The following is a 15,203-nucleotide window of genomic DNA, read 5'->3' as shown; positions in this document are numbered from 1 at the left end:
CCTGCTGTTCCCAATGGAACAGTACATACCAGTTTATTACTTATACTTTAGACTCTCTACTTTATTACTTATACTATACGGCAAAACACACAGCACTTAGATATATTTATAGTGCAAACAAGAACAGAGATATTCAAAGAACAGAAATTCCAGTGATAGTGAGTAAGAATGCGAGCAAAAAATGGTTACATGTAAAATGAAATCATAACATGCTCTTAGAGACTAAACTTAACCAACAGCTTAACCTCCTGTCTAAAGATAGGTTTCATAGTAGCAGCCATGTTAGTCTGTATCCGCAAAAAGAAGAACAGGAGTACTTGTGGCACCTTAGAGACTAACAAATTTATTAGAGCATAATCTTTCGTGGACTACAGCCCACTTCTTCGGATGTCTAAAGATGTTTCTCACCCAAAGTTCTCAACCACGCCTGATAGCAACCCCGCTGTCCATATCACTGTCCATCTACTTCCTAAGTGAAAGATGCCAGGGTGTCTTCTTTGTCCCCCAAATATACTAGAGCACACCTTTGATGTGTACCCCAAAATTGGGTCCCCACCCCCTGTCTACTTCCTGTTACTTTTCTTTCTTTGAAGTTCTCACAGTCCTTCTGAACTGCATGTGAACCCTACATGCTTAATTTACAGATAAAGAAACAGATGGATAAACATTTCTTGCCTGAAAGAAAACCATTTTTTCACCTTTCCTGGTGACTAGTCCCTAGACACAGATCATAAGAATGGAATTTTCAATGCATACACATGACTCTTTACACCGCATCTGTACATGTGTTTCACAATGATATTGGTGACATGGGCTTTTATTTGAGACTCATATGGCAATCTTTTAGTGAACTAGAATGTACATACCAGACCACTCGGCACCCACTCTGTGCCCCTCGCCAGTTAACACTAAGAGATTCCTGAGTCATCAGTTGACTTCAGCTCTGATAGCCCATTAATGTACATTTCCCACCAATCTCACAACATTATTAGTTTCTATTATTGTTGTGTTTCTTTATTCTGTGCCAACAAGGTGCTCAAATTACAGACTTCAGGGTTTTATAATGTCTCTGAATTTTCCTAGGAAACCAGGATCTAAACTCTGTTCACGGATGGGCAGTGGCTATAAAATAAACATAAGTACTACTTCACACAACACACGGTCAACCTGTGGAACTCATTGCCAAGGGATGTTGTGAAGGCCAAAAGTATAACTGGGTTAAAAAAGAATTAGATAAGTTCTGGAGGACAGGTCCATCAATGGCTATTAGGCAAGATGGTCAGGGATACAACCCCAAGCTCTGGGTGTCCCTAGGCCTGACCTCCAGAAACTGAGACTGGACAACAGGGATTGGATCACTTCAGGATTGCCCTGTTCTGTTCATTCCTTCCGAAGAAGCTGGCATTGACCACTGTTGGAAGACAGTATACTGGACTAGATGGACCATTGGACTGACCCAGTAAGGCTGGTCTTATGTAGTGGCCACAGTGAGTCAGGTTTTCAAACATGGGTGCCTAAGCTTTGTCCACAAAACTTGAATTTGTTCACATGGATGGGTACCTAGCTATGTGATTGCTGGCGCTGCAGACACAAGTGTTCTGCTCATGCTGTTGGCCCATGTGCAGGCCCATTTTAGGTACCTATATGTGAGGGGTGGTATGCTGTGCCCCGGCCTCTTCCATGAACACAGACTGCGCTGAGTCCCTCCGAAGTGTTCTCGGGATGCCCGCTCCTGAGATCCTGGTGGTAAGGGCTCTGATGACTGTTTGACCCCAATGGATGATCTTAAGTCACCTTTACTCTTGACCTTTGTTTTCTTTCTCTTCCCTCTTGTCTCTCAGGGGACTTCTGCATCCTCACCTTCTCTGTGGCTTGTACTTTCGTGTCTAGGTTCCTCCAGCCCCTTTACATATATTTCCTCTTTACCTGGCCCTTCAGGTTTTGTTTCCACCCTCCTGAGCCTCTATACATGCCTTGGTGTCCCTGTTAGAAAGGGATGCCAGTCCATGCCCAGTAGAAGGCAGTGAGGCAATCCATCCACTACCCCTACATGTTTCTGCCTAAACTTCCCCATGATTTCCAGAGTCACCTCTGCCATTGGGCAGAATTTATTGTCCCCATGTACATATTCAGTTTTGATCCTACCTCTGGGAAGTCTCCAGTGGGGTTTCACTAACTCCTGCCCGATTAACAAACAGGATGAAGCTGTGTCCATTAGTCCCTTTGGTGGCTCCTCCCTACCCATACCGATATGGTAGGTACTTTCTTTTTTCTTCCCTGCCTGGGAGTCTTATCCCAGTCACAAAACTGTGCAAACCCACAGTCCATTTTAGGACAGTCTCTTTTTAGATGTCCTTCACGTCTATGTCGGTAGCACACTGTAGGACAAGCTCCCACTACAGTTCCTTGAGGCACCTCCCTCTTCTTCTTGCTGCCCTTTCCAGCTGGAGGCACTCTGGTCCTTCTCAAATCTAGTCCTTTAAACCACTGACTCACTCTGGGAATGGCCGCCTCTGCAAATTCCTCTGTAACTTTAACTGTGGGGTCCAGATTAACTGGCTGGCGCCACGTAACCCATGCTCGGGTATGCTCAGGGAGACTCTGAAGAAACTTCCAGAATCATGCAGTCCATGAGCTCCCCCACAGTATGAGTATCTGGCCTTACCAATGAGTGGCCCAATCTTTTAATTTCTGTCCAAATGCACAGAGGCATAATCCCTCAATCCATCTTTCAACTCTCCATTTCTGGCAGTACTTTTCTGTGAACAGGCCCCACCTAGTCCAGCATGGCTGCCTTAATCATGTCATAATCTCTTGCCTGCTAATCACTAAGACCCATATATGTGCTTCCCCGGTTAAATAGGGTGTCAGTTGAAGGCCCCGCATTGTTCTGTCCCTATGAGGTCTCACTGCTGCTCCTTTAAGAGTAACCAAAAACACATCAGGGTTGTTCGCAGGTCCCATTTTACAGAGTCTGATCTCCTGTGCCTGGTTTCCATTTCCACAGGACTGGCCAAACTTTGGAGGAGTTGTTGCCAGACCTGGGCTTGCTCCTGTATAAATTCCTGAAGGCTCTTTTGCTGTTAAATCTACCAGGCAAGCAAAGGCTGTTTTTCTGCATGGTGGGATTGTCAGAAGGTCTGTAGGGTCTTCTACACCAGCAGTTCTCAACCAGGCCGGTTTTAGGGAGTCCACTAAGCAGGGCTGGCATTAGACTAGCTGGGGCTTAGGGCAGAAAGCTGAAGCTCTGAGCCCAGCTACGCTGGAGCCCTGAGGCCCAGCACCTGCACTAAAGCCCCGAACCTCTGCACCCCATGAGATTGAAAACCAGAGCCAGGAGCCCCAAGCTCTGATGCCTGGCAGGGCAGAGGCCTGGAACTGGGCCATGGAGTATTTGTAGCATGTTGAGGGTGGGGAGAGGCTCAGAAACAGAAAGGTTGAGAACCCCTGTTCTACACTTCTCTTTGCTGCTTCACCATCCATTTCAGTGTTCCCTCCATCACCCGGACTGCCAAAACCTCTACACCGGCTTCTCCAACAGGCTCTCCATTTGCATAGATAACAGGGAAATCCCTGATGAGCCCCCAGCTGTGACAGAGAGGGGTGTTGCACCCCCACATCTTCCACAAACACAGACCGCGTTGAGACTTTCTTGCTTGTAAGCACCAACATATAGTCTATTTAATCCCCCTACCAATACATAGCACCTTTATATTGTATCTCAACTTTCTAAACTCTTCTCCAAAAGTGGGGGCTAAGGTGTTTCCAGTCAGAGACCTCACTTTGTCAGGCTCTCCTAGCTTTTTGTCTTTCTGTTTCTCCTAGCGTGACCAGACAGCAAGTGTGAAAAATCAGGACAGGGGGTGGGGGGTAACAGGTACCCGTATAAGATAAAGCCCCAAATATCGGGACATCTGGTCACCCAAGTTTCTTTCTCTGTCTGTTCCCCTCAAAGAGCTCCTGCCCATGTCCTTTTATACAGTTTCCCTGTTAATGGAATGATTGGTTCCTTGACTCACCAGCCCCAATCTGACCTCGTAATCAGGTACACCTCTGTCCAATTAGGCCTTCTGTGAGGAACCAAATTAGTACTAATAGTGACCAGAGTGCTGATTCAAGTGCAAACCCTCAGCTCTCTGTCACATCATAAATGTCCATTAGTGATCACCACACTCTATGCCCCCAGTGTTTGGGTCCTGATCATGTATCTTTTCCATATCATTGTACTCTGCTAGTGCCCAGACTCCTTGCAGAAAGGGAACAATGACTGCAAAATTTTGTCCCTAGCAAAACTAGTCATATGAGATGTATGAGACTGAAACTTACCTCCCGGCATCAAGTCCTTCCAGGGACACTGGTGTCCAGGATATTGCCAATGGATGAACTGTCGATGAACAGCAGACCTGACAAGTAACCGGGGCTTCCTCGCTCTGTTCAGGCTGCACCTTCCTACTGATTGCTGCAGTTCTGTGCCTCTCTTTCCCCAGGCTTTCTATCCAAGCATTAGAGGCTGTGCTTTTCAAAGCTGGGAATGAGAGACTGGGGAGAGCGCTCAGGGAGCAGAGAACACAGAGTCTGCTTGAAAACCCCAAGACTCACCATGAGGGAGTGTGTCTGCTGGTGAGGTAAGAGATCTAGGAGGCATGATTTTATCCTTGGGAATCAGTAGCAAATAGAGTGGCTGAGAGGGAACCTCCAGTTTATAGCTTTGTGGGGGGTGCCCTGGGTGGAAACACACAGCTCCCATTCATAGATATCAGTGCTGTATGCTCAGAGCAGCTGAGTTTTTGAAGTGTGCGATCTACCCCATAAGCGGTTTATTTTGTCTTCCAGTGCTCTGCTAAGAGCTGAACTAATAACACCTGAGATCTTACAGAGCCTCCTCCCCTGGGTGAATTCTCCAACAGAAAACCTCCGAGTCACCAGCACAGCTTTCCTTGCCCAGGTAAGACACAGGGCTCTGAAGAGCAGTTTCACCATTAGACTGTTGTCTCATGTTTGCCTTTCTTTCGGGAGTTGTACAGTTCAGTTCATAGGAGTAATTGTCATTTTAGATAGTAGAATGGGTCCTCCTTTATATGGAAACCTCACAAGGAATTTCATTACACCTTTCTGAGTCATTCTCTCTCGGATATTTTTATTGCTGTCATTGCCTATGCTAGCTATACAACCAGTGGTGCTGGCTGAGAGAGATACAGACAGAGTTTGAATTCCTGGACCTTTTCTGCCAAGTCCTAGTGCTGATACTAACCAACAGCTCCTGATTTTGGTTTAGCTCAGCAGATCTTCTGAATGAACCTAGTGTCCTAATACTATAAAACAAGCAACATACAAATACATTCACATCTATCTTAGGTTCTCATTACTGTAGTATCTGAGTACCTCAAAACTCTTTAATGTCTGTATCCCCACGACACTCCTGGGAGGTAGGGAAGCACAATAATTCCTATTTTACAGGCAGGGAGCTGATGCACAGAAGGGCTAAGTGACTTGCCCAAGGTCTTTGAGGGAGCAGGAAATTGAACCTGGGTCTCCTAAGTCCTGGGCTAGTGTGATAACAGCTGGACCATCCGCCCTTTCCACAGCCTTCCTCTAACATCTGCATCAGATTTCCCACTTATGCTAAGCAACTATCTTAGGGGCTCATCTGGTTCTAAGAAAAACAATCGATCTGTGCCTGTGATGGGCTGTACCTGGGCTTTGAGGCTCCTTACAAGAGGCCCCGTGGTCCTACTACCCCCTGCCCCAGGAACACAGCCACAAATCTGGGTCTGACTAGAGAGGACTCATGAAAGCAGCCAATCAGAGCCCATCAGGCTCAGCTCAAAGGAGCTGCAGGACCTTAGCAGGTCAGTTCCTGGCAGGACCTGGAGGGGCAAGAAAGGGGGCTGCTCTCTGGCCACAGAAATTCAGGGGATAGCCAGAGTTTGATTCTGGCAGCATTTGCTTAAGCTGGATTTGCAGGAAGAGGGTCCCTAAGAACTTTAACCTGGAGGTGAGGGTGAAGCTAAAAGTGGCCGGTAGGAAGAAGCAAAAATGAACTGAAATCAAGCAGTGCCTAGCTACTGTTTCCAGGGTCCATGGTTTGGAACCCAGAGTTATGGGCAGGCCCTGGTTCCCCTACCATCTACAGTGGCATAAGCCCCACGGAGGGGACAATGCTTATGGAGAGCTTGAACAAAGGGCAGAATTTCAAGAACCCAGAGTTGGGGCTGGAGACCCTAGTGAGGGCAATGGGATTGTTCTTGACTACCCCAAAAGGGGTTCATTTGGACTTTGGGACGCAGCCAAAGGCCTGAGCCACAGAAGACTCACTGAGGTCGGCTGGCAGGGTGCGCCAGGGGTGAGAAAAGGACTGTGGTACCAGACCCAGCCACTAAGAGGCTCTCAAGAGGTGAGTGGATCCCTATTGTAGTGCCCAAAAGGAAAGCTCCATGTTTTAAGACATTTCTCATTTGTGTGGAATAATAAAGTTACAGTGTCTTATGTGCCAAGTATCAGAGGGGGAGCCATATTAGTCTGTATCCACAAGACTGTGGCTGTAGGAGGACTCCTTGTTGTTTTTAGTGTATTCCATGTCTGCTCAAATTATATTGCCAATCTTAATGATTATATTGGGGCTAATGGACATGTTGATTTTATTTCAGCTAATGACTGACCCCATGCTCAGGGAGAAGAAGTTCCTTAAGTCTGTCTTGAGCATCTTGGAAGAAAGGTCCCATGATAGGAACAGCATTGTCCGCCAGATGGCTGTGAGAGGCCTGGGAAATTTAGTCTATGGGGCGCCTGAGAAGGTAAGAGAGATTACTGAATAGAATGCAGCATAACTAGAGAAACCAAGAGAGAGAGTTGTTCAGAGTTTCCAGAGGCTGCACAAAATGCACTAGGCCAAATTCTGCTCTCTCCTATACCCTAGTAACCTCTTTGCAGTAAACATAGAGTAAGCTGGATCCTTTGATAAGCTGGGCATAAGTCAACCATGTGCACTTTAATATGACCATATGTAAATGTATACATCTGGGAACAAAAAATGCAGGCCATACTTACAGGATGAGAGACTCTATCCCAGGAAGCAATGATGCTGAAAAAAACTTGAGTCCTGCCAGATAATCAGTTGAACATAAGCTCCCAATATGAAGTTGTGGCCAAAAGGGCTGAAATGATCCTTGGAGGTATAAACAGAGGAATCTTGAAGAAGAGTAAAGAAGTTATTTTCCCTCTGAATATGGCACTCATGTGAGCACTGCTGGAATACTGTGTCCAGATCAGGTATCCACAATTCACGAAGGATGCTGATAAATTAGAGAGGATTCAGAGAAGAGTCGCAAGAATTATCAAAGGATTGGAAAATATCCCTTTAGTGATAGACTCAAGGAGCTCAATCGATTTAGCTTTACAAAGAGAAGGTTAAGGAGTGACTTGAGGACAGTCTATAACTATTCACATGGGGAATAAATTTTGATAATGGGTTCTTCACATTAGCAAACAAAGGTATAACAAGATTCAATGGGGAAAAATGAAGCTAGGCTAATTCAGACTGGAAATAAGGCATACATTTTTAATGGTGATTTTAATTAACCATTGGAACAATTTACCAAAGGTGGTGGTGGATTCTCTGTCACTAGCAATTTTAAAATCAAGATTGGATGTTTTTCTAAAAGATACACTCTAGTTCAAACAGAGACTATTTCGAGGAAGTTGTATGTTATGCAGGAGGTCAGACCGGATAATCACAATGGTCCCTTTTGGCCTTGGAATCTAAGTAACTAGGAATCTAATAATAGGATTACACAGGTGTATTATGGCACCAAGTTGGGCTCATTGTAGCTAGCACCTGGTCTGAAATATAGCTATAGGTCTCTGGGGGGGAGACCCCTACCTGGCTTCCGGAGGAATTGATGAAATTCCCACAGCTTCATAACTGCTAAAGAAAACTTATTAGAAGTGTGATCAGTGATAAGTGTTCTTTAATGTCATATGTTTGTACAGGTGAAAAAGTACAAGAAGTTTCTTCTGGACATACTGATCGGGGCCTTACATGACATTTTCAGTTCGGAAGTCATTGGCGAGAGCATGAAAGCACTGGCCAAAGTCCTGAAGGAGCTGAAAGAGAAGGACATAGGTTCTTCCTTCAAAGACCTCACCCAACAGATCCGGACTTACTTTGATGATGTATGTGAACAGATCTCTCCAACCCCAGTTCAACCGATCTTGATTAGACTCCATTTACAATGCGTGATGTGGACTCCCTGGGCATTGCTCATGTCGGAGTGAAGAGATTTTAGGCCCCAGGGAAGAGAGGTGTTTTACGGAGGAGGAGAACATTAGGAGGATGGGGATGACATCCCTGCTCCCACAGTCTCACCCTTCTATTCTTCTTTATTGCCACTGAGAACCTCAAAGAAAGTCTGAATACTAGATTAGGTAGCTAGATAACCATGAAATGGGGGTTACAGAGTACAATAGAGAGTGTTGGGCCTGTTCTATACCATTTTTATGTGAGAGGGTTGGAATGATCATTCTGTTTTGCACAGAATTTAGAGATTTCAAATTTGGGTTTTGTTCCTATTTGTGGGAACCCCTCTCCCCAAAGTTCAAAACTCTTTGTGAAACAGAATTACTATTCTCAACCTAGCTCTATTGGAAGCCTTGGCCCAGGGCAGTCTGCTCTCAGACTATCCCAGTGCTGGGAACCCAGGAAACTCTGGGAGCTAGAGGTGCCAGGGAGTTGCAAATTTGAGAGCCAGGACTCCCAGGGTCCCAGAAGCTGGGGGCCTGGAAGCCCACGATCCCATTCAGCCTGCTAGATTGGCTGCTACAGAACTGGATGGGTGCACTGGAAAGTGGCTTCCAGAGGAATTTCATCAAAACTGAACTGTCTCTAAAATATTTTGATGAATCAGCAAATTTGAACAAAAAATTGGTTAATTACCTTTTTTCCGACTAGCTGTAGTTGGAATCACTCTACTTTAGCGTAGAAGAGATGGCTGTGCAAAGTGCATGATGTGATTGTCTCTTAGTTACTAACTTGCGGGGCTTTCTTGGCTGTAGGAGGATGATGCTCTTCGCTTCATGGCCTTTGTCCTATTTGGCATCCTGGCCCGGCTGACAAAGAGAAAATGGAAGACCTATTTCGCCGACCAGGTTAAAAAGAGCTGGGTCACACTTCTGCTGCACCTGCAAGACCCGAACCCTGAGGTTTCAAAGGTAAGACCGACAGTGACTTATTTACTAAGCAAAAGGAATCTTCCTCCCAATGCCAGGGGAGCTCTGCTATTCCTGCCTGTTGTGGAGGCCCAAATTCTCCCCTCAGTTCATTGCCTTCCTGCTGTGTCAGTTCCAGCCAGGTTGGTCCATGGCTGCCTCACCAGAATCCAGGAGAGGTCATGGGTCTGACCCCAACAGGTCTCTGTTCCTGTCTGTCTCTGCACCCCAGACCCCTGCCTCCCCAGAACAGAGAGACCACAGCTATGCCTGGTGCTGCAGCTTTCATCGGTATATCTGTTCCCAAAAGACATTGATGCTACCTCCAGGTTTCAGTTGAAGCTCTCCCGTCTATTAGTCATTCCTGCATGTTTTCTGCCAATTACATCCAGATGAATCCCTTTTTTTCATCCTGGAATAGATGAGCAGGCACGCAGATGAGTTCCCTTTGAATGAACATAGCACTCGGTAGGGAACAATTCAATGGTGTGACACTCTTTTTCAGGAATGCAGAGCTACGTTTCACCTCTGTTTACCGTTTTTGGAACTGAAGAGACTCCGAAGTGCAATTAATGAGCACCTTGGTGGCACAGCCGAGCTGAAGCCTGAAGAGCTCCAGGTGGACATTTGCAGACACCTTGTGAGTGAGCTGTTGAACTGCCTGAGATTATTGACTGGAGTGGTGGTGTAGAGGTGGGGGGGGATGTGTGATGGATAATGTAAGTAACTGTAAGAGTGGGATATATGACTGAGGGTGATGGGAAATGTAAATCTGCCACAGATTCCCATTGTTCCCACTTCTACCCAGCCACCTGTTCTCTCTCTGATTTACCTGTGGTTCGTAAAAGCGTGTGCTGGCAGTCAAAGGGCACTTCTAGCCAGAGAGAGCTCATGTGTCCCTGATTTCCTCTAGGCCAAAGAGAATGCAGAGCTGCTGGAGAAATTGTACCAAACCACCATCACGTACTTCAATAGCAGCTGGGAAGAGATCCGGGCAGTTGCAGCCAACTTAGCTGGTGAGAGATGATGCCCAGTGTCCCTTTGGGTACTTCCATTGAGGGAGACAGAAACAATCCCAGAGTGCAGCCCTGAACTGCCATTAATCTCTCTGTGCCTCAGCTTCCCATCCATAGATGGAGATGTTAATATCCCTACCTCTCCAGTGTGGTGGATTAGTTGCTATCAAGTGCTTCGGGATCATTGCAGGGAAAGCACGGTGCAGTCATTTAGTAGTAGAGGCAGGGACATTGTCACGTAGGGCATGGTTACACTTTGAGCTGGTCCTGCGTGCTAAAAATAGAGAGTAGCTGCGATGGCAGGAGCAGCAGGAGGTTTAACCACCCCAAGTATGATCCCATCCAAACCCCAAAGTCTATTCTCAAGGTGGCTAGCTCCTCCCACTGCTCGTGCTGCCTTAGCTACATTCTAATGTTAGCATGCTATCGCTGTCAGAGCCAGTGTGGGCAGATCCCATTGAACTGGGAGAGATACCCCTAGATCAAAGTGCAGACCTACCCACAGTGTTGTTCAGTGCTCCTCACTGCTACTTCATCATTGGGAGGCATGCAGCCCACCTCCCCATAGCACCTGCTGTTTCAGGTTCCTGGCCACACCACCTTGTCAAGGAAGCATTAGGTTCCTCCTCTTTGGCCCTGTGCCCTCTTCACCCTAGCACACCCATGTGAAACAGGCAGGCATTGTGGCCTACGTCTCACCTATCAGTCACCTTGTGAGATCCCTGCTTAGAACTCACTTATTCCTGGCCCCAGTCCTTTGCACAGATCACTAGACCAAGACACTATCTTAGTATGTCTCCAATAACTGACAGCAGTGGCAAGAGGAACACAGACTGTTTCAAGCAAATGGGTTTTATGGAAACATTCTTTTTAAAAAATGTCTCTCTCATTCTCTTCAGTGTGGACTCTAAACTGCTCTAGCATCCTCTTGCCCACAGCTCACCTTTAGGCCCACAGTAGGAGATGCCAAAGACCTGTCTAGGGGCTGCTAATATCACTTTGCACTCAACAAGGGAAGGTTTTATTATTGTTGTTGTTATTTATTTTACATTGTGTATTTAGGCATCATCCTGGAACACACAGACAGGCAGCGTATGGAATGGCTGGACCTGGAATATCTGCTGATGTGTAAGTAATAAATACAGCTGAAGTCCTGTTCATTAGTGAGTTCTAAAGGAATTTAGCTGGCAAGCAGCAGTAACCGATACCACTGGTGCAAAGTGCATCAGCCCCACAGCAAAGGACAAATTCACTCTTGCCCAGTAGAAAGTCCGCTTTAATTTTCCCTAAAGGAGGAAGCTGCAGAAGGTGTGATATGAGTCAGTACATCTCCTGGTGGTCCTGGCAATGCCCCCTCCACAGCCAGTGCTATCCACTCTTTGGGCTTTATTGGCTCTCTGTGGACTCCCCAGGTGAGAAGAAGTTGTCGTCACTTTCTGCTACCTCAAATTTCCCACCAGCATTTTTTCTTCCAGTAGGTGCCCTGTATCCTGCCTAAACCAGCTTGGACCTGGCCTCTGTTAAATTCCAGGTTTAGTTGAGCTCAGGCAGTGTGTCCTGAATAGAGATGGAAAATAAACTTAAAAGTGGAAGCTATTGAAACAATGGGCCTTCTTCCATTTACAGCAGAGTGGATGACTTTCTGGTAGAGTCAGGGTCTCCCCCTAGTTGAGAGCATGGAAGGGACCCAGTGGAGGAACCTAAAGCTTTGTTTGTATTGGAGAGCTGCTGTAGTGTGATATTCAGAGGTAATAAGTCTCCAGCTATTTCAGGCAGAGGTGACTATATGAAAAGTGAGGCATATTCATCTCTCATGTATTTTCCATCCAAACAGAAGGACTGAGCCCAGTCTCACATTTTTTTGATCATTCTGCTCAGGTAGTTCAAGGTTCTGTGATCACACTTAGCTGTGATTTGACAGTCTGTTCACTAACGTGTTGTCCTCTGTAATTTCAGCTCTCCAGGTCCTACAGAAAGACCCAAGTCCCACTGTCCAGCTGGTGGCAACTGAGATCATAAGTGACATCCGTTCTGGCCGAGTGATTGGGGAATGAAGCGGCACGGAGACAAACAGAAGAAGGCGCTCCAGTAGTATAAAGGCCCTACTGTCAATCAAATGTTAACCCACCCCTTGCCCACCCGTCACCAGAAGTCCCACACCCATGGGGTATTACTTCTGGGGTCAAGGCGGACACATAACCAGAAGCAAGATGTGTCATGTGCCCCTCTAAGAACTCCTCCCACTACCCTCTACCAATCAGGAGGGGTTTCAGCCACTGGGGACCACCCCGAGAGGAGATTTGACCAACTGCGGGGAGTTCCAGGGTGGGGTGCCCTGTCTGGAAATGGTTCATGTGACCCCTCTAAGAACTCCTCCCACTGTCCTCTACCAATCAGGATGGGTTTCACCCTGATAGGAACGCCCTGAGAGAAGATTTGTCCAATCAAGGGGAGTTCTGGGGCAGGGTGACCTGTCTGGAAATGGTTTGTGTGACCCTTCTAAAAACTCCTGCCACCGCCCTCTACCAATCAGGAGGGGTTTCAGCCACTGGGGACCACCCCAAGAGATTTGACCAACTGGGGGGAGTTCCAGGGCGGGGTGACCTGTCTGGAAATGGTTCATGTGACCCTCTAAGAACTCCTCCCACTGTCCTCTACCAATCAGGATGGGTTTCACCCTGATAGGAACGCCCTGAGAGAAGATTTGAACAATCCAGGGGAGTGCCGGGTCAGGGTGAACTGTCTGGAAATGGTTTGTGTGACCCTTCTAAGAACTCCTGCCACCGCCCTCTTCCAAGTCAGGAGGGGTTTCAGCCTGTGGGGACCACCCCAAGAGATTTGACCAACTGGGGGGAGTTCCAGGGCGGGGTGACCTGTCTGGAAATGGTTCATGTGACCCCTCTAAGAACTCCTCCCACTGTCCTCTACCAATGAGGATGGGTTTCACACTGATAGGAATGCCCCAAGAGAAGATTTGACCAATCAAGGGGAGTTCCGGGGCAGGGTGACCTGTCTGGAAATGGTTTGTGTGACCCTTCTAAGAACTCCTGCCACCGCCCTCTTCCAAATCAGGAGGGGTTACAGCCGCTGGGGACCACCCCAAGAGATTTGACCAACTGGGGGGAATTCTGGGGTGGGGTGACCCATCCGGAAGTGTTTCGTGTGACCCCTCTAAGAACTCCTCCCACCACCCTTTACCAGTTGCGATGGGTTTTGGCTGCAGAGGACCGCCCCAAGAGGAGATTTGGCCAAAATAGGCCAGGTTCTTGGATGGGGTGAACCGCCCAGAAGAGGGTCATGTGACCCCTCTAAGGACTCCTCCCAACGCCCTCTGCCAATCAGAGTGCAGAACCATCACCCCATAAGTCCCAGTACCGGGCAGAGGAGGCAATCTCTTACCAAGAAGACATGTTTTAGAAATTGTGGAAAGGCTGAGAGGAAACGTGGACTCCTCTACCACCCCCGTGAGAACTTCAGGCTTTGTTTTAGCCCCGAGGACCTTTGGACTTGTATGGAGAAAGTGCTACAGCAGTGACAGTTCCAAGGAGGGCCCTTTGACTCCACCATTGATAGATACCTTGGAACCCGACCCCAAAACCCAAACCTTCGTGAGGCACCCCAATGAGTGTGACGGCCTCTCATTGTCCACCCCGCTAAAGTTGGAAGAGGATCATGGCTTGGGGGAGTCACCAGCGGACAAGGTGAACGGGAAAGACGTCGCTCAGGTAAGTGAATGATTAAGAAGCGACGGCTGATCATGGGGGCGTAATGGGGTTAGGAATCGACCTGGCATTGCATAAATCTAAAAAAAAGCAGTGGGGTGCTTACACTGTTTTTTGTCTGAAAATCTCTCAACAGCTCGACGATGCCTTTCTCGAGACCTTTGAGAACTTACACGTCGGTAGCCCTGTGGAAGTCAATATATCATGCATCAGCTGTTTTTGCTCCTGTCTGAGATACAGATCTCAAGAGGAAAATCCAGAAAAGGACAAAATAGAAGAATGAACCAGATCAGACTCCCTCATTGTAGGGGTCATGGCATCCATTTTTGCAGGCGGCTGTAAAAGGTTGTCTTAAACCAAGCAATTAATAAAACTTATTTAAATGTGTCCATATGAATGTGTCCCCCTCCATACTCTGTTAAAGAAAATATATTATACCCCCAGGGAAGTTGGGAGCTTTGGCGCGGTGAATCCCCTTTTTCAAGTGGCCAAAAAGCATAGTAAAACTTGAACTAGAAGACAGGTAACAGCTTGGCTTTCAGACCAGGATGCTTACACTTTACACAAACCGGCTCGAATACAGCTTCACAGGAGGGATTGGGGCTGATGTACATTAAAAGGAGGAAGAGAAAGAGAAATGTATTATACCTGCAATGCACTGGTCCCCCAATACCCTTTAAAAGAAGGGCTTTGATGCGCAAGGCCAGCCATAAGCAAAAGTCCAAGAGGAAGCCTGGGCGAAAGAGAAGACGCTCTCCGCCTGGTAAAAGAGAGATTTTTTAATCAACATGGCTTTTGTTCACTGCGGGTCTGAAGAGTGCACCAAATCCGAACTAGACTTGTTTCAAATAGCCCCTACCCAGACCAGCATTGAGAAAAGCATCTACATCGAGGTGCCGCCTCTATCGGCTGTTACGAAGTCTGTCCCCATTGATGTTTTTATAGCACGGAATGGCATCGATTATATGGATTGAAACAACACACTGCTGTAGCTATGTTGCAAGATTGTAAAAGGAGACGGAACTGAACTCGCCATGGACGCCGAAGTGGGCTTGGTGAATTACCCCGTGGCCTCTGTTTTCAGTCAGTTGGATGTCATGCTGGGAGACGGCCTTGTAAGCCAAAGAACAACTGTTACCCTTACAGGGCCTTTATAGAATCGGCGCTCAATTACAGCGACGACACCTTTACCCCGCAATTTTCCACTGGCCTGTTTTACAAAGACACTGCCAGACAAGACGAAGAAACAGAGTTGGATGGC

The 15,203-nt window shown here is 47.1% G+C and overlaps 1 protein-coding gene across 1 annotated transcript; it reads left to right on the top strand.

Annotated features, from left to right (window-relative positions):
* The first annotated feature begins 6,651 nt into the window (after positions 1 to 6,651).
* On the top strand, positions 6,652 to 12,424 carry LOC135976151 (protein maestro-like). The gene is made up of 7 exons (XM_065570724.1): positions 6,652 to 6,794; positions 7,990 to 8,172; positions 9,052 to 9,207; positions 9,710 to 9,844; positions 10,118 to 10,220; positions 11,283 to 11,348; positions 12,177 to 12,424. The coding sequence occupies exons 1-7, from the start codon at positions 6,663 to 6,665 to the stop codon at positions 12,272 to 12,274; spliced, it is 873 nt and encodes a 290-aa protein (XP_065426796.1). The 5' UTR covers positions 6,652 to 6,662; the 3' UTR covers positions 12,275 to 12,424.
* Positions 12,425 to 15,203: the final 2,779 nt, after the last annotated feature.

This window comes from Chrysemys picta, chromosome 17 (genome assembly GCF_011386835.1).
Source record: "Chrysemys picta bellii isolate R12L10 chromosome 17, ASM1138683v2, whole genome shotgun sequence".
Lineage (NCBI taxonomy): Eukaryota > Metazoa > Chordata > Testudines > Emydidae > Chrysemys > Chrysemys picta.
Note: the sequence above shows the minus strand (reverse complement) of the source record. Positions and strands in the feature narration are given on the sequence as shown.